A 19,343-nucleotide genomic window follows, 5' to 3' on the forward strand; every position below is an offset into this window, starting at 1 on the left:
AAGTTTGAAGAGCTCTACGCGTCGGCGTGAGCGTCTGAACGCGAGCAGGTGATGGCCGGAGCGCAAGAGGGCGAGCAGGTGAGATAGAGGAGTGGTGGGAGAGAAGCAACAGAGCCCAAAAGTGAGTTTCTTGCAACTTATGAGTTTCTGTAAGTGAGCTTTTAATAAAACACAGGTTTCAGACTTGTTTTTTTTTTTAAAACTTAAGTGTCCTGGCCCATTTTAAATTAAAAGGCTCACTTAAAATAAAAGTGACTTAATAAATTGGAGAGGGCAGCGTAGAAAAGAGTCCAGCGTTGGAAAAAAAAAAGGATGCGTTGAAGTTGCCACGTGGAGATTTCACGAAGGAAACGGCCTGGCGTGTGGTTGCCCGTGGCCAGCAGGCACAAGGGGCGCCAGATACGAGCCAGCGTTGCAAGTGAATTCCATGCCAGCAACTTGGTAGTCACTCCTTCCCTGCAGAAAAAATCCACGCTACAGAGAGAAGGGTACCTGTTGAGAAAGCCATGCTATAGAAAGAGGTCTCTCTCTCTCTCTCTCTCTCTCTCTCTCTCTCTCTCTCTCTCTCTCTCTCTCTCTATGCTTCGCACAAAGAACTTACAGAGAGATTGAAAGAGTTACAATATGCTGAATTTTAATACAAAACCAGCAAATTAAGGGTAAATACACTGATTTTCATCGAAAACCAGTAAATTCAATAAAAAATCCTCTGATTTTTAGCACTTTCCCCTTTTAAATCGCTGAATTTTATCAAAAATCAGCGAGCAGTCTGTTAAATTCACCTGCAAACATGCTCAAGAGAAGAAAAATGATTAATTGAATAACCATTTCTTTGAAAACTGCATGAAACAAAGACTATTTGACTCGAACCTATCCGTAGGTGTGCACACAGTCTCTCGTGCAGCCAAGCCGGCTCTGATACCATGAAACGGACGAGGAGGATGGATCTCCTGGCCACACGGACCGCCTACAGATACACGTCGGACAAACCACCCGACCATAGCCACCATCCGGCAGCTCCCTCGTGCTAGGGCCAACGTCCGAGGACGTAGGCGTGCACCTATAAGACCGAGCGTTCCATACCACCCAGCCTCACCTCCTCGAGGTGACCTCTCACACTCCTAGCCTCGCGGGCTAACCACTGGCACTCTGCCAGTGGGGGTCAATAACTGTAAATGAGGCCTTGGCCTCCCTTTTATAATAATGGCCGGCCACACTGGCCGTGTTCACACTACGTCCGCCCGGACACTGGATGCCCATCCTGACGGCATTTGGGCTAGATCCCCTCTCCTGTGAGCGGGACATAACAGGTAGAGAGTGCGACGTGCATACCAACTATTGGTGTGTTTCGGGCCCGCATTGTTAAAGAAAGTCACGATAGTCCAGGTGCAGGTCATCTTGGGATTCAAAAGACCTGTGCACTAGTTAAAAGACAATTTTATTGGCTTAGTTTATATAAGGACGTTGAGACTTATGTGCTGCAATGTAGGAAGTGCTAGGTCAATAAACATGAGCGTCTCAAGGTTTAGGGACTACTCCATCCTTTGGAGATTCCTCAAGGGAAATGGGAAAGCATTACCGGCTTACCGAAGACTAGGCGAGGTAATGACTCAGTGTGAGTGGTAGTAACAAAGTTTACTACCACGAAGATAACGGTTAGAATGCCAAAGCTGGCAAAACTCTTTATTGAACATCTCTACAAGCTGTAAGCGGGACATAACAGGTAGAGAGTGCGACGTGCGTACCAACTATTGGTGAGTTTTGGGTCCGCATTGTTAAAGAAATTCACGATAGTCCAGGTGCAAGTCATCTCGGGATTCAAAAGACCTATGCACTAGTTAAAAGACAATTTTATTGGCTTAGTTTATATAAGAAGGTTGAGGCTTATGTGTTGCAATGCAATAAGTGCTAGGTCAATAAACATGAGCGTCTCAAGGTTTAGGGACTACTCCGTCCTTTGGAGATTCCTCAAGGGAAATGGGAAAGCATTACCGGTTTACCGAAGACTAGGCGAGGTAATGACTCAGTGTGAGTGGTAGTAACAAAGTTTACTACCACGAAGATAACGGTTAAAATGCCGAAGTTGGCAAAACTCTTTATTGAACATCTCTACAAGCTATATGGCATGCCCGCAGATATGGTGTTTGATAGGGATAGGAAGTTCAATAGTCATTTTGGAGAGAAGTCTTCTAAAAGCTAGATACTACTCTGAGTATGAGTACGGCGGATCACCCCGCAGTTTGATGGTCAAACCGAAAGAGTTAGCCAAATCCTAGAGGACATGTTGCGTTCTTATGTAAGTAAGAAGCAATCTAATTGGGAAGAGTACTAACCCATTCTGAAATTTGCTTATAACATTCCAAACACACAGCAAGTGGATTTACACCATTCATGTTGACGTATGGTTTTTAGCTGAGATCTCCTATGGTTGTAGGCCTAGAGGAGGAGGACTATTCAATCTGTCAAGGACTTTCTTGAAGATATGAATGATATGCGGAAGGTAACAAAGTAAAGCATTTGTAGTGCACAGGATTGTACTAAGACGTATGCAAATAAAGGACGAAGAAAAGTTACCTTTGTAGAAGGTGACTATATATTCCTAAAAGTTCCTATGAAGTCAGAACCATGAAAATGGGAAAGTATGACAAACTCTCTTAGATCTTGTGGTCTCTTGAAAGTCCTTAAGAAGATTGGGAACGTAGCATATAAACTTGAGTTACCGGAGAGTTCTCAAGTGGGCATAATATTATTCTTGACAGAGATAATGTCTTCCCTTGCGATGGCAGCTACACCAAGGAAGGACCCCCTTGCCTGCCAAGATGCAAGGATCACAACTATGGAGGCTCAGATTCAAGAGCTCATTAGGGAGAATAAACACTCAAGAAATGCTTGTGCAAGCTCAAGGACACGCAAGAAGTAGAGAGCCAAGCTCCGCTTGCAAAAACACACGAAGTCGAAGCCTCTCTTAGAGAGACAGTCAAGACAATCTAGAAGGAAGTCCACAAGGCGACACATAAGAAGATTGACACCAAGATACACGCGGCCTTACAAGAATGCCGGATACAAGAATATCTAGGTCTCAAAGTGAGAATCAGGGGGCTCCACACACCATGGTGCACCGACGAGGAGACTCGAAGACACAATTACCAAGCTTAACGACATTCTTCAACCCATTCACATCAAGCCCAAAACCATGTCCTGGATAAATGACACACATAGACATGTTCCACCCAAGCATTGTATCCTCACATTCAAGGACAAAGAGGAGGGGACGAAGCTATTACGCCAATCCCGCCTTCTCAAGGGAAGAAATCTTTGGATCATTGAAGAATTGACCATGAATAAACTCGAGGCCATTAGGAAAAATATGAACCCCAAAAGGGCCTTGTAAAAGCAACCAATAAGATTTCAATCAGCAATAGGACATGAAAGGGGGGGCATGGATAGCCCATATCTATGTATCTCAAAACTATATCATGTAACATATTTATGGAAAGAGCTCGACAATGTGATCCAAATGCACTATTGTCCCGACAAATTTTAAGTTAAAACGCTCAAGTTATGGCCATTCAAAAAAAAAAGCGAAAACTGGTGGGACCGTAGCCACACGTCCATTCTCATTGGTGTAGAGAGTATATTCCAAAGGCATCTTTGACCCTAAAGGGCCCTTTTGGGCTTCATATTTTCCCAAATGGCTAAAGCCAGTGAGCTCAAGAAGATGCACGACGCTTGTAAAGAAGGCAAATGGGTGGTCTATCGACTTTGTAAAGCCATCATTCAAGAATTTTTTCCCCAACCCCCCCCCCCCCCCCCCCCCCCCCCCAGCCTCTTTCCTTTTCTTTTTGTCACGTGACACATCTAACCCTATGTGTCCGTAGACAAGCTACAACATGATTAGAGTTCAGTCAGTCCAGTCAGTCTAGATTAGAAGTGATCGGGCACCTTTGTGAGTGTGTTCGCAGATCGTGCATGCCCAGTCACTTAGTGTAGATGCATATCCTCTGGTTGCACACAGCATGATCATAAGCATTCCCATCGGATTCCATCAGAATCAGTCAGGGAAATTTTCCAGTGCATTTAGCCTATTTTACCTATTTTTGGCATTTTTCACTTATTATTTTTAAGTGACTTTTGTTGGAAAGTACGTAGGGCAATTTTGCTAAGTTTGTATATAAGCAAACCAAAGCTAGCACTTTCTGGCAGAAGAGGCAATAGGAGCCAAGCTCAGTAGGCAACTTCTTCAACAAGACCCCTTGGTGGTTTTCCTCCAAGCAAGAAGAACTTTTCCCCTAGCGTTTCCTTCATCAGCCCTTGCCCTAGCGTTTTCAACAACTGCACCATCGCCAGTAAGCCCCAGCCCCTTGGCGTTTTTGCATCAGATCTTCACCGCAAGATCCTCTCATGCCTGGCGTTTTTCCCCATGCCTAGCGTTTCTGAAGAGCACCAACAGCTAGCGTTTTTGGTCTGTAGCAGATATGCAGCCCTAGCGTTTTGAAGAGATCCCAGAGTTTGCAGATTTTCAACAGTAGAAAGAGTATCAAATTCAGCCCGGATAGATCATCAGATTCAGCCTTTAAGAACCTCAGTTTTCAGTCCTAAACCTGCAGATTTTCAGCGACAAAGACCCACAGAAACAGCCCTCAAAATCAGCGTTTTTGGACTAGTCGCAGATTTCAGCCCATAGCGTTTTTGGACAGCAGTAGAAAGATTTCAGATTTCAGCCCTAGTGTCAGCCTCGTCATCCTCCTCGTCGTCGTCAACATAGTCTAGACCTACATCAGTCTCATGCATCACCATTGTACCAGATTGTGCAATCATAAGTAGACCACTCTCGCCGACGAGAGTGGGGCCTTCGGAGGAGGGTTTTACAACGTCTTTGGTGTCGTATCTCTCTCCCCCTAGACGAGGGCGAAGGCGAGCAGCAGCCTAGATGAGGGTGAGGGCGAGCAACTCTCTTTCTTGGGAGACGAGCGTGAGCAGCAGCCTAGACGAGGACGAGCAAGCCTAGATGAGGGAGAAGGCAAGCAGCCTAGACGAGGTCGTCTGGCGAGGGCGAGCAGGTCGAGCAGGTGGCGGTAGCAGGTCGTCTAGCGAGGGTGAGCAGCCAAGGGGAGGGCAAGCAGCCAGGGCCAGGGCGAGAAGAGCAGCCAGGGCTAGGGCGAGGGCGAGCCACCCAGGGCGAGGGCGAGGGCGAGGGCGAGGACGAGGGCAGCCAGGGCGAAGCGAGGACTTGGTGACGAGGGTGAGGCCAACAAGGGCGAGGGTGAGACCTCTGCAAGGCGAGACTGCAGCAACTTACATTGCTCTGTCACATCAACACCAGTGGCAACTCGTGAGGGTCTTGACTCAATGCTCGCTCTGTTCTTTTCTCTCGGATGGACCAACCAGTCGAGGATGGTGATGCAAGTGGTTCCACCACCCCACAAAAAATTAAAGCGACATTCAAGCGGAGAAACATAGATAGTTTACTCTCGCCGAGCTCTCTCGGGCATGTAAAACCGCCAGAGTCCAAGATGATTTAATGATGGAGAGGGTTCAAGTGATGATTAAATCAGAGCTCAGCTTTATGAGAGATGACATCAGGAAAGAGATGTACGCAAACGAAGAGAGTTATAAGAATTCTATGTATGCAGATATGAGGAAAGAATTGGATAAAGTGATGCTTGGTAAGCATGATGAGATGTATCTATCTGTGAAAGGGGAGATACAGGCTCTAATGCAGGCAGAAGTGAATGTAATGGAATGTATTATGCAGAAAAAGTTGGATGAGGCAATTGCAAGCTTTGAATCTTGGAAAACCACTATGGAAAAGTGCATGAAGGAAAAGGATGCAGTGATTGAAGAGCTTAAAGGGGAACTTGCAGCTTGCAAATCTATGCCCAAAGTGGAGAGGGGAAATCAACCCTCGATGCTAAAGGAGCTCGAAGAAATTAAGGAGCAGGTGAAAACTCTGTGCGAAGGGAGGAACAAAACTCGAAAGAGGCTTCCTCATGGGCGGAGCGCCTTTTTAAAACAAAGAAGAAGGTTGATGAAGCAGAAAAATGGATTGAAGGTGCAAAGAAAGGGAAGGCCCGGATGCTAGATGCCGCACAGACTTCTACCATCATCAATATGACTATTGAGGAGGAACAGAAGAGGAGGAATAGAGCCCTCCATGTGCGTATTACTGGTATCAAAGACACCGAAAATGTAGAAGAAGAAGTGAAGGAACTCTTGCAGCGAATGGGCATCCCGGAACCTATGCACACAGGTGCGTGGAGAGTAGGAAAGAAGGGAGTGGATGAGAATGGAAACGTCAAAGAGAGAGCACTTATTTTGCGTTTCCCGACTTTGGAAACAAGGAAGGAATTTCTGAAGAAGAGACAAGCACTTAAGAAAACTTGGATATTTTTGGGGGATGACCTTACTTTAGCACAAATAGCACATATGCAAGAGTTGATGCCTGAGATCAAAGCAGCAAGGGAGAAGGGAAAAATTGCCTTTTATAGAGGAGGGAAAGTAGTGGTTTTGGAAAGACGCACAACATGACGGTGCGAGACATATGGACCACACTCGAGATGGCGGCATGGAATTGTAATGGATCATATAGGTTGGATGTGGGTGCCTTTGAGGATAGCTTTAGAGATAGAGACATTGTCTTTTACTCAGAGACACATCAGAAATCTGGACAGTTGATGCCAAGTGTGACCGGTTATTCATGGGAGACAGCTTGCCGGCTAGACACTAGATCCCCCAGCATGGGAGTCGAGGTTCAGGAGGGGTAGCAATCTTATTCAGGGAGGAGTTGCAGCCGCTATTACAGATTGTCCGGAGAGATGACTAGGCGAGATACATGTGGGTGAGATTGAGAGCTGAGACGGGCAGATTCTTATACATTGCTATGTGCTACTTTCCCCCTAGCACATCAGTCTATACCTCACCTAGAGGGCAATCCCCTTTCTCTATACTTGATGATGACATATGGGAGTTTTCTAGAGATGGAGATATCATCCTCTTGGGAGACTTTAATGCCAAGACGGCCAACTCCCAAACGGTATTTTATGATACCTCGGAGGAGATGCTTAGAGAGATGGATATATCGGAGATGGGGCTTGACAGACACTCACAGTACAGAGAGCACACTGAGTATGGGAGATATCTCATGGAGATGACGACTACGCATGGTTTGGCCATACGTAATGGTCTAGAGATTTTTCCTTCGTTTGGGGGATTCACATGCTTTCCACACAGACATGGGGCCAGTACAGTGGACTATGTCATGACTTCACCGAGTTTCATTTCTAGTATTCAGGATCTCAGTGTGGGACCTAGACTTGTTGGAGTAGCAGTGGACCATGCTCTCCTGACTTTTTCAGTCTCTTTCTAGTATAGCGCCTTTCAGACACCACGGAAGATTGCACACACACGGTATACTTTTACACCAGAGACGAACTCAGTCTATGTGGAGGAGATTTACAGCCGGATGTGGGCAGCCGAGCCTGTATATACCGTGGAGGAGATCACCACTCTATTGACGGAGATCTTGCATGGGGCAGCAGCAGAGGCATACCCACACACTCAACCAGATCAGAGAAGACGTTTTGGGAACATGCCTCAGAATAGTTGGTATGATGAGGAGTGCAGAGAGATGAGAGTTCAGATTCAGAGCAAGCTTATACTTGGAGTCATTAAATATAGACAGTCTCGGATTGCTCTTCGATGTTTAGTGCGACGGAAGAAGCGGGCCTTTTTAGCTCAGGTGGAACGTGATCTGTATCAGCTCTTTTTGAGTCGAGATTCAGGTGAGGCCTGGCGTCTCTTCCATGAACACTCACCTCCTCCAGTGATTACTTCTCCCGAGATTTGGGGTCAGTATGCAGCATCATTATATACAATACCTGGGCAACCACCATTACCAGACCCTCTAGAGCCATGTCCAACCACTAGTACTTTCTTTACCACTGAGATGGTGAAGAACGCCATTGACAGGATGAGAACTAGGAGAGCATATGATCATGAGGGTTTGGTGGCAGAGCACTTGATACATGCTAGAGATTTACTGTCAGAGGTTCTTGCGCGGTTGTTTAACCGTGTCATGTGTGAAGGACTATCCGAGTCTTGGAGATTAGCTACTATTGTACCTCTCTTCAAGGCAGGGGACCCCACGGTGCCAGGGAACTACCGTACTATTATGATAGGGCACACATTGGCACGGTTGTATGCATCCATTCTTGAACAACAACTGAGTAAATGGGCGGAAAATGAGGGCATACGAGCAGCAGGGCAGGCTGGATTCAGGAGGGGTTTCTCCACTTTAGACCATATTCTTACACTTAGAGCCATTATTGAGGAGGGTCGGGCACATGGAAGACGGATGTATTGTTGCTTTGTGGACTTCTGCAAAGCATTTGACACAGTGCCGAGGGCCAGATTGATGCGTAGGCTACTGAAGCTGGGAGTACCCACAGAGATCATATGGGGGATCATGGCTTTATACGGCTTAGTGACTGGCCAGGTACGCACTCTTGAGGGGATTTCTGACATTGTTCATTCCACTATTGGAGTGAAACAGGGGTGTCCTCTGTCCCCTACACTTTTTGGTATGTATGTAGATGAGGTCTCTGACTACATTGACAAAGAGGGTGACAGAGGCGCTCAACTAGCAGGGACATGGATCCCTTTATTATTATATGCTGATGATATTGTGCTGATATCAGAGTCACCAGAGGGTATGCAGAGACAGTTGGATGCATTGCACAGCTTTGTAGAGGATAGTGGATTGTCTGTGAACCTTGGTAAAACCAATGTTATGGTGTTTAACACCACACCATAGTGGGTCAAGAGATCGGCACCTACACTAGTATATGGTCAGGAAACTGTGGAGTACACAGATACCTGGGGGTGGTATTCACAGGACCGAGGTTTACTCTGAGGAGAGCAGCAGAAACTAGACTGTCCAGAGCCTATGCGGCATTGGGAGGACTAGAGAGGATGTGTTCGTAGATTGAGTTTCAAGAACCACGAACAAAGCTATGGCTCTTTGATACTTTGGTTGCTTCAGCTATGCTTTATGGGGTCCAGGTTTGGGGACCATCTGTGAATCATGACAGTTGGAGGAGCATGGAGAGACCCTTGGTAGTTATGATATCCCGGATGATTAGAGCCAAGGCCTCCGTACCACATGCGATTATTCGAGCGGAGGTAGCCGCCCCTGCTATAGAGATTGAGGCTCTTACAAGGTCAGTGTCCTTTATGCACAATCTATGGGATACACATAGAGGCAGATATACTAGATTGGCTCTTGAGTGCTCCAGACAGTTAGCGATGCAGGGAGACGCATCATGTTGGTATGCGCAGATGACCTCATGGTTTCAGAGGCATGGTTTCAACATGGATAGATTGCCTCCTTTTCAGTATTCCCTGGATGCACCCTCCCTGCCAGTCACACAGACGGAGATCACTAGACTAATTCGTCTAGATCTTATACAATTGGACACCAGGAGGACATGGGTAGAGCCGATGCAGGGGTTGGGCACGAAGATGGCTTTCTACAAAGAGCATCTTCTCCAACTCTCGGGAGATGGGTTTTTGATTCGTCCGAGCTACATGGACACTCATTTGTTTCATGGTCTGCGATGTGCGATGTGCTATTGGTCAGATTCGCACATCCTCACAATAGCTTGAGATTGAAACGAGTAGATTCAGAGGGATACCACCGGAGTCTAGGATAGGATATGCCAACTATGTGATAGAGAGCCAGAGACAGCAGAGCTACACTACATATGCCACTGCACTGTGTATTATGAGAACGAGGGCGCTTCCATTGCTTATTCAGGGAGGGTTTTGGACCCCTAGATAGAGTCATGAGGTATCAGGATCAGAGATGCCTTGGCTTATATCTACTTGAGCTACACCGACATAGAGATAGTCTGCTGAGGAGACATGGTGTACGACAGTCACAGAGACAGATCACAGACTTTTTTGGATCAAGGGAGCCAGGAGACCAACCACCAGCATAGGGTTGTACCCACATTCATACCAGAGGCACTCTCATTAACAGGGCGACTGAGCTCGGGAGATCGAGACGACCACGACCGAAGCACAGGAGCACACTCCATCGACGGAGATTCCAGCAGATGATCAGAGGCATTCTAGCACGACACCCAGAGTGTCATTGAGGGACTACTCTACATTTCACATTTCACATTTCACATTTCACACTTCATTTTCAGTTTTCATTTTTACATTCAATACCTTTTGTACTTGTATTTCAGACATTGTGTTAGATTCACCACCTTGTATCTGATGGTCTCATAGGTCATTTTGGCCTTTTGAAGACGTTAATATATCATTTCATTTCATTTTCATTTCTATCTCTCAGTCTCATACACTTGCACGCACAGTGTCCATTCACTTTGTATGTGATCATAGCATTCTCTCATTAAGAACGGAAGGCTCTACCTTCCATAAGAACAAAAGGAACCTTGAGCATAGTTCGGAGCACTCATTTTGAGCAAAGCGCAAACATTCATTCCGCTGCACCTAACATTGGTATCAGAGCTTTGACAGTGTTCTGTATCACTCAAGGTAAGAACCACAAGAATCACAAGAATGTTTTTTGCTTGTTGCGGTCGCACGAAACCAAGTTTGCTTGGGCGTGTCGATTCCTAATCGTGTTTTTGAAGAGTGACAAGAATCCCAAGAAAGAAGGGCTTGCCCAGCCTCCCCTTGTGTCTCTTTTCATTCATTGAGAGCGGACCGTGAATCGATGTGAGGTGGGAAAAAGCAACCTTGGTGTGAGCGCAAGGCCGCCAAGGGGTGCGCCCGCGGAAAAGAGTAGAACTCGGGTGAAGAGAAGATCCTTCTCAAACACAGATTGCAAGCGAAAGAAAACCTCAAGAACCTCAAGACCCTCAAGAACCCAAGACCCGCAAGAACCCAAGTTCCTCGTGAACTTAAGAACGCACAAGAACCCACGACTTCAGAATGGTCAGCGTTTGAAGTGGAATGGATACTTCGCTTAGAGATGATGAGCATGAGAGAGGCGAAGAAGAATTTTCCCCACCCGGAGGTTTTTCTGACCCTTCCCCATCTACGCCAAGAATTGCACTAACTCCTATGGAGGAGTTGGAGCTGATGTTTATGGAAAGGAATTTAGAATGCGAAGCAAGAAATGCAGAAAGAATGGCAGAAATGAAACGCAGAAACGTAGAAGACAAAGCAGAAAGAAAGGCAAGACAAGAACAGCGCGAGCGACACATGCAAGAGTTCTTGGGACTCTTGCATGCTTTTCTCCAGTGCCGGCACAGATGCAATAGATTCAGGAGACAGAGACTCTCTCAGTCTCTTCTTCTCCCAAGCATGACACACATGATTTGAATGATAATGATTTGCATGATGATGATTTGAATGTCAATGATTTGCATAATGATTTGAATGATAATGATGAGCAAGATGATTTGGATGATAATGATGAGCATGATGGTTTGCATGATCAAGATGTGATTTCTCACAAGCATGACGGGTTGCATGAAGATGATGTGATTGTTCACAAGGATGATGTGTTAGTGGATGCTTTTTCTAGCAAAGCTAACCTCGTTGTAGATTCGATCAATCACGAAGAACCGATCTTGGCTTGCGAGTTGAGGTCCAAAGAACCCCCACAGGACGATTCGATCATTCAGGAAGAAGCGATCTTGGCTCTCGAGCCTAGGTCCAAAGACCCCTCACAGGAAGTATTATGTGTTCGCATGATTGATACGCACGCATTGTTCGAGTGTTCCATTCTTGATCGTTTCCTGTATTTTAGTCAACGTCTTTATGTGATCCCTTTTACTAGGCATGTTATATTGTACGTTGAGCACGTTTCACTCATGAATGACCACGAATGTATGCAGATTTTTCATGAAAAGCTGAAAAGTATGCATTCAAGGAAGTCACATTCCATGTCTCTTCCTTGGCATGACACATTTGTAGACAGAGCACATGAAAGTATGAGCACTAATCATGGGCATTTTCGTTGTGAATTGCCACGGTTGATTGCTCTAGATCATAAGAGAAAGATTCGATCTCATTGTTTGCGTGTATGTGGTGAACGGTTTGGAACTTCGTCTATTTGTTCATCTACATTGTATGCACAGTCTTTGAGGAAGACAAGATTTTTTCCACTCACTTTACATAGAATAGGTATGTTCATGGTTTTGTGTTGGAAGTGGTTTCATGAATTTTCAGCCATGTAGATTCTTGAAGAAGAAAGAAGCATGACTCTCGACGAAGTTGAAGCATCGAAGGAGCCACAAAAGACTTTGTGTCGCTTTCGGTGCGGCCCAAAGAAGCAAGCGTTGCAGACCTTTATGAAGTTCAAGTACCGCTTGACCCACACATCAGAGTGGGCCGGCAAAGAGTCCCTTCCCGGATTTCGGATGCTGTTGGCGATCTCCCTCGACGCCATACAGTTCGGTACCAATACCTCACTTTGAAAAGGAGGGGATGTCACGTGACACATCTAATCCTATGTGTTCGTGGAGAAGCTACAACATGATCGGTTGTCAAAAATATCTACCTTGCTCGCTGAAGCCCGCGCCCCCCCCCCCCCACTCTCTGTGTTCGTGCGTATCTCCCTCGCCACCTGCTCCCCCCCTCGCCCTCGTCCTCGCCGTCAGCCCTCAGCCTTCCCTCGCCCCTCGCCCCTCGCCCTCACCCTCGCCACTCGCCCCCCTCACCTGCCATTTCGCCCTCGCCCTCGCCCGTCGATTTTCTCTTCTCGCCCGTCCTCCACCTCCCCTCGTTCTCCCCTCGCCATTTCGGATTTTATTTTAGCTTTGGGTAGCCCTTTGTTGCGCTTGAGCTTTTGCCTGAAAGGTTTTTTTTTTTCCTCAAGCCTTAGGTTCCGAGGGTGTTTTTGTCGGCATCAAAGGAATTTTACTCGTTTTTTCCCCGCCTCAAAGGAATTTTACTTACTTTTCCCCTTCGGCCTCCTCGCCTCGCCACCGACTTCGCCCCAGTTTCGGACTCTGATGGATTCTCCTCCCACCCCGCCTCAGAGGGACTCGGATGCAGCCCCCTCGACCGTCCCCGAGCAGACCCCCATCAGGCTTTCTCTTTCGCTAGAAGAGGAAGCGAGCCTCGCAGCAGAGGTGGAGCGGCTTCAGGCCCACTCCACCATCTGCCGGATTGTTGGCACCCGCCCCAGTCATAGGGAGATTCGAAATCTTTTGCAGGTCCGCCTTCTTGCTGATGTGGGCAAGATTTTGGATGTGTAGCTCCTGGGCCGCGGACGTTATCAGATAGAGTTCGAGTCTGGGCAGAGCGTCGCCCAGGTTCTAGCTATGAGCCCTCTGGATATCATGGGGGTTCGGGCTTTCTTCAGTCACTGGGAGCATGGTTTTGACCCAGCAGCTGCCGCAGAGAGAGGCGTCCGTCTCTTTCACGTCACTGTGTGTTTCCCTGGCCTCAGGCGGGAGTATCTTCCTCTTCTGTCTAGGATTGATTCACTGGTGGGATCGGTTCTCAAGAGTGGTCCGACGGCAGCTTCAGTGGTAGCCAGAGCTGCGGGGCTTCCCTCAGTCAGGGTATTGGTCCCAGACATTGCCTCTCTGCCAAAGGCTGTACAGTTGCCTTTGGTAGGTGGGGGATAGATTGATTAGAGGGTTGAGTATTCGGGGCTCCCGAATCAGTGCTTTATATGTCAGTAGGTTGGCCATTTGGCCAAAGTTTTCCCTCGCAGGAGACCTCTACCTCAGCCGCAGCAGCAGACGTCAGCTGGGCCATCAGCAGCACCTTAGCCACAGCAGGCTGCTGGTACCTCAGCAGACCCTCAGCTAGCACAGCCGTCGGCTGCTGGAGATCCCGCCGCGGGTTTTGAGTGGCAGCCTGGGCAGGGCCGTCGCAGAGGGAGGCAGCCTCAGCAGCCTGTGCCCCCAGACAGACTTAGCAGCCAGCTCCGGATCAGCCGCATTGGGTTCCCGTGAGGAACCGCTTTGATCCCCTTCAGCAGGAGCTCATCGCTCCAATAGAGGATCAGGAGATGTCAGCCCCACCTTCCGTCTCTCCTCTTTCCCCTCCTCCTCCACCCTCTTCCACGCCGCTTGCTTCGACCCCCGCTTCGCCTCCCCCACCGCCGCCTTCGCCTCCGCCGCCTCCATCCTCTCCTTCCCCCCCTTCGCCATCACCCGCCCCCGCCTCCGCCCCCCTTTTGGCATTCGCCTTCAATGAGACGATCACTGGGGGGTAACCTTTGTTATTCTCGCCGTGCACCGGAGAAGGCGTCCATACCGATTCGGGCTTCTTGCCTCACCTCCATCCGCAGTCGGTTGGTCGGCTTCGACATGCGTTAGAGATGTGCCGCCTTCGACCACTCCTTTTCACGTCTATTTGGAGTCGAGGGCCCGCACGAGCCAGCACCTATCAGAGTTAATGTGGTGATTGTGCAGGCACGGGGAGAGGAGGCTCTTGACTCATCAATGGCCTTCTCTTTCCCGCTATGTGGATCCAGTGATAGGGAGTGGACTCTAGACAGTGCCACTGAGACTCTACACAGCCAAGCAGTGGAGTTTTCTTAGCATGTTGGTGATTTGGAGGTCACTACTATGCTGGATCATTTGTGGGATTTAGCACAGTTCTTTGTCACAGGGAGTGTGGACTCTGCAGGGGTTCGTCACTTAGTTGTTCGTATAGTGGCAAACCTCGCACGAGATCCTAGGTACGTATGTATTTATGAGGATATGCTCTCCGAGACAGAGGCAGTGGCCATGGGCCATAGACACTGGGTGGTTATTCGCAGTGCTTGTGGAGCACAGGACAGGCAGATTCGCAGTCGGTCGGACGGGGATTACTCCTCTTCCAAGCCGGAGGCGAAAGCTCGCCGTATGGCCGAGTCAGCATCTACTTCTAGCAGTCATCCATGAGGGTTATCTCATGGAATGTGCAGGGCCTTGACGGCTCGCAGTTTATGCGTTACAGAGGTCGGCTTCGTCAGGAGCTACAGAGATTCTTGGTAGGAGGCAGTATTGACATCTTGATGCTACAGGAGCACCATCTGAGTGAGAGCAGGGTTCATAGATTTGACTCGATTTTATCGGGCAAGTGGGATACTTTTTGGTCGGCAGGCTTTGGCCCCATGGGAGGGCAAGGTGGTGTATGTATATCTATTGCAGAGTCTTGGCAGCAGGCTATTGTGGATAGGAGGATTATAGTGCCTGGTCAGGCGGAGTATGTCACTTTGAGGGTACACAGTGAGCACGTAGGGGTGCTCAATGTTTATGCACCGAACCATGCTAGTGCCAGGGATGAGTTTGGGACTCAGATTACGGATGCATTGCCTGATGTTGATCATTGGTGTGTTGGAGGTGACTTCAACATGCTTGAGGACCCCTCGGATAGGGTGGGAGGGAGTCATGTGGCAGTACATGGGGCAGAACTGGCAGCCTGGGAGCAGTTATGCATGACTCTGAGGATCACGGATGTATGGCAGCATGAGGCTTTTTTGAGCTCTTAGGGCAGCTTGATTTTCTCTCGGTCGGATCGCCGGCAGGGAGGAACTAATCTTTCATGCATTGATCGGTTCTATGTTGCTAATTTCTATCTTTTTACTTATGAGTTTGATTTTATGGAGCGTCTTGTCCTTGCTAACACTTCCCCAATATTTTTGCACAAGTTATGCATGTAAGACGCTTTGTAGATGATCTTTTTGTCCCTGACGTTCCTTCTTTTCAAGATTTTATGTACTTGAATTCGAGTTCTTTAGGCGGAGGAATTTATCCCAAGGAGTTTTGTGAACTTAACTGTACCACAAATAGTGATTGTTGTGCCTTTTTAGACCTTAAGATTTTCCAGACTCCCTTGGGATTAGAAGTAGATATTTATGATAAGCGCCTTGAACCAGAATATGCCAATCTAAAAATCATCCGTATGCCTCACATTTCTTCGAACATTTCTCTTTTAGCTAAGTACTGTGTCATTTGCTCTCAACTATTTAGATTTTCTCGTCTTTGTTCTAGTAAATCTACTTTTGTTGCTCAATCTTGCCATCTTATTTCTTTACTAGTTGAAAAAGGATACTCATTCAAAAGAATCATGAAAAACGTTCGTTCATTTTTGCATCGTAGTAAGTTTATTTTTAATGTTTCTTCCTTTGGAATGTTCAAGATAATCAGTAGTAAATTCAATAGAAGTGGAGAGCTAAAAAGCCCACTTATTGTTTGACTTAATAACACCTTATGTTGTTGTTTTGATCTTTAGCGCTTCTAGTATTTTTAATATAGCTTGACAAATGCTAGCCTTTATCATGGCTGAGTATGCCCATCACCTCCGGAGGGTGATAGAAACTCAGCTCGTTGGTTTTGTAGAGTACGTTCAAAGCATGAATGACCTCTATATACACCTGCACCTACTCTTGGGCATTGACGACGTGAGTAGGGATGTCATAGCTGTTGTCCAAGCTATGCATGATAAAGGTGATAATCTTATTCTTCCTGTTTGGACAAGCAGCGAAGTTGAGATCACATATTGTCAAGTTTGGTTCTTTGCTCTTCGTAGGTTTGTAGTAGTATTCATTTTTCAATTTGGTATTTAGCTTACCTGAGGACTTAAGAATGTGTTTCGTTAGAAGTTGTTGTGTGAAGTTTGATTTCTAGGATCAAGTTTTCAAGATGTCTCATCCTTTTTTTGCTTAAAGTTGAGTACTTGTTTTAAGTCAAATACGTTGCGTCAACTTATTTTACACATGCCTTTTTTAAAAACATTTTTAAGTTAATAATGTTTTGTTTTATCTAGTTTTGTTTCGTAGCAAACAAAGTGATTTACTTTGTTTGTTTTTGTTTTTCTTTTCTTTTCTTGTGTCCCTTGCTTTTATAGTTTTATGAGTGCTTTATTCCCTCTTATAATTCGTGAGTTCAGACTATTCTGAACTTATGAAGGTATATTTTTCAGTCATCTAGCGGACATGCAAATCTTTTTGATTTTCGTCCGAGTGGTGACCAGCTCTTGAGCTTCATGAAGATATATTGGGAGGGTGTGCATACCCCAACAGCCACCAATCTTATACTCATGTGTGTGTCGATGTGATTTTATGTGTGTATTACTTTTATTCCTTGGTTTAAATAAACCTTTTTTATAAGTAATGGGTCTTTTTGTAATTTTGGTTGTATTGTGATTTATTGTGTAGAGCTCCTTGTCGTCTTGATTTTGGTTTGTTTAAGTGTTATGTCTTTTATTTTTTAATTTGTTTTGATTTATCTATTTGTTGGTTTTTGCTTTTGATTGTGTGTGTGTGTGTGTGTTTTTGGTTGTTGTAGTGAGAAAGTTATTATTCTAACTTTGTAGATTGCATGTTTTTAATAAATAATGTTTTTCTCTTAAAACTCTTAAAAAATAAAAATAACATCTTAATTTGGGTCCCTTGGATCAAGGGTTTCTTGTGTGGTTTCATGAAATATTTCTTGTGAGAGGAGAGGTTGAGTAGTTATTCTAGCAAGGGATCACGGGCACTCGATTGCACGCTATTGTCAATGATCTTTTGAGTGTAGCAAGCAGCCTTATTTAAGGACCTCACTGCTTGGCAGCAGCCCTGCTATACAAATGAGGGGTGTGGCTAGCACCAATCTAGCCTTAGGATCTTTAGCCTTGAGGCGGGCGTTGATCTGAAACACTGACCTTACTACAAAAATGAAAAACACTTTTACTTCTTCTTCTTAAGCTTCAACCAGCAATGTTGAGGACTCTCAGGTATGTCTTTTTGATCCTTTTTTCTTTTCAGTAGCGAGAAGTAGTCATAATTTGTATCAAGAAAGATTTAAGTTTTTAGCTAAGTATAATTTGAAGAATTTGCATGTTAGTACTCATTACACAAGTTCTTCTATAAAAGCCTTCAATCGTTTGAGGCGTTTAAGAAAAAAACATCTTGCGGTAGATCGTCCTCTAAGTCCGGTTCATACCTCTCAAGTTATTTATGTTATTTATAATATTCACGATAGTTCTATGATGTATGTTGGCCAAACCTTTCGAACAGCTTTTGTCCGTTTTCAGGAACATGTAAGAGAAGCGAGAAAAGTTCAAAGTAAGAGCACCGTATGTGAAAGTGTGAAACCCTTGTATGCAGCAATAGCAAAACATGGGTTTGAGTTTTTCCGTTGTTTTTCCATTGAGTACATAGAAGGTAATTTTAGAAACTCTAAAGAGTTCTATAAATCAGCGTGGCCTCGAGAGTTGTTTTGGATGAGAACTTTGCATACTTTTTTCCCTAAAGGTTTCAACTTGGAAGGAAAGTCTTCTTTACGTAAAAATAAGACAATTTACCATAAGAAACCTATGCTTTGGCGAAGGCATTCCAAACCCGAGTTAGTTCTCCCTTCAAGTCAGTTTAAAAGAACTTGGATTCGTAAAGGTTCTCGTTTCGATCCACCTATCCCTGAAATCAATCCAGTTGTCTTGCACAACACTATTTCTAGTAGAGTACAAGGTCTCCCTAGGGCTACAATCTCTAGAATTGAGAGTGATGACCCTTCTAACCATAGAATTTTTGCTTATAGAGATTTCAAACGAAGATTGATTTACCTATCTAGAGCCATGGAATTGGGTTCTTTTCTTATAAATTATTTGAAAGGTATAATATAAGGATCCTATTTAAGCTGTTGTATACCCTTGAGAATTACTCTTAGGAAGATTTGGAGCTAAGAGAGTCTCATAGTACTCAACTTCGAGTACTGTTAAGCAAATTTCTGAAGTCCAAATGTCCTAGTCTGAAAAATCCCTTGGTTGGAAAGAAAGATTTGCTGATAACTATCTTTACCTCCCGTGACTTAGACAAGATTGGATTAAGCTCTATTTTGAGATCTCAAGAAGCTTTGGATGCTCTCCCTCCTTGTGTGAGAAAGGTATGGAACCATCCTGTCGTAGCTTTCAAATATGTGAAAACTTTAGGACAAAAAGCTTTCAACTATAGTGACATAGGACGTAACCTTAAAAAGCAAGAGAGGCTAGCAATCTCAAGTATTGATTGCCCTTGTAGTAAAACTGCCTTTTCTTCTTACGTAAATGGAGCTTTGGGTAATGTAGTTACTGCCGATTGTTCTATCCTTCCTTTGGATTCCTTGAAAGACCTTTTCTCAAGAGGTACTAAATATAGGCTCCCTTCCTCGAACGACTCTTGCCTTCTCAAAGCCATAGAAAAATGAATTTTTAGTTTTGTAGTAAAGTTTGAGGAGTCTTTAGGAGTTCAAGGTATTTTTACCCATTGGAAGTCTGTAATCCTCAAGAAAGCTTCTTTGAAATCAGCATCTTGCTCTTGGAACGTTTCTTCAGGAAGGAATAGCTTATCTTCTTCTGATCGTGATGCTCTTAGGAAATTTCATCGCGATTTTGTAATC

General features: G+C 45.6%; 2 protein-coding genes across 11 annotated transcripts in view; both read left to right on the forward strand.

Moving 5' to 3' along the window:
* Positions 1-19,343, forward strand: part of LOC147454214 (uncharacterized) — a 91,311-nt gene that overhangs the window by 60,373 nt on the left and 11,595 nt on the right. Inside the window, exon 5 of one of the 10 annotated variants that reach the window (XR_015188606.1) lies at positions 17,544-17,703. The exons of the other annotated variants lie outside the window; for them this stretch is intronic. The gene's annotated coding sequence lies outside the window, so the exon portion shown is untranslated. The remainder of the gene's footprint in view (positions 1-17,543; positions 17,704-19,343) is intronic. 10 annotated transcript variants of the gene reach the window in all.
* LOC147454215 (uncharacterized) lies at positions 14,700-15,779 on the forward strand. Its single transcript, XM_086516208.1, has one exon. The coding sequence runs from the start codon at positions 14,882-14,884 to the stop codon at positions 15,473-15,475; it is 594 nt and encodes a 197-aa protein (XP_086372334.1). The 5' UTR covers positions 14,700-14,881; the 3' UTR covers positions 15,476-15,779.

The sequence above is a fragment of the Adiantum capillus-veneris genome, chromosome 7, assembly GCF_014529385.1.
Source record: "Adiantum capillus-veneris isolate H3 chromosome 7, ASM1452938v2, whole genome shotgun sequence".
Classification (NCBI taxonomy): Eukaryota; Viridiplantae; Streptophyta; class Polypodiopsida; order Polypodiales; family Pteridaceae; genus Adiantum; species Adiantum capillus-veneris.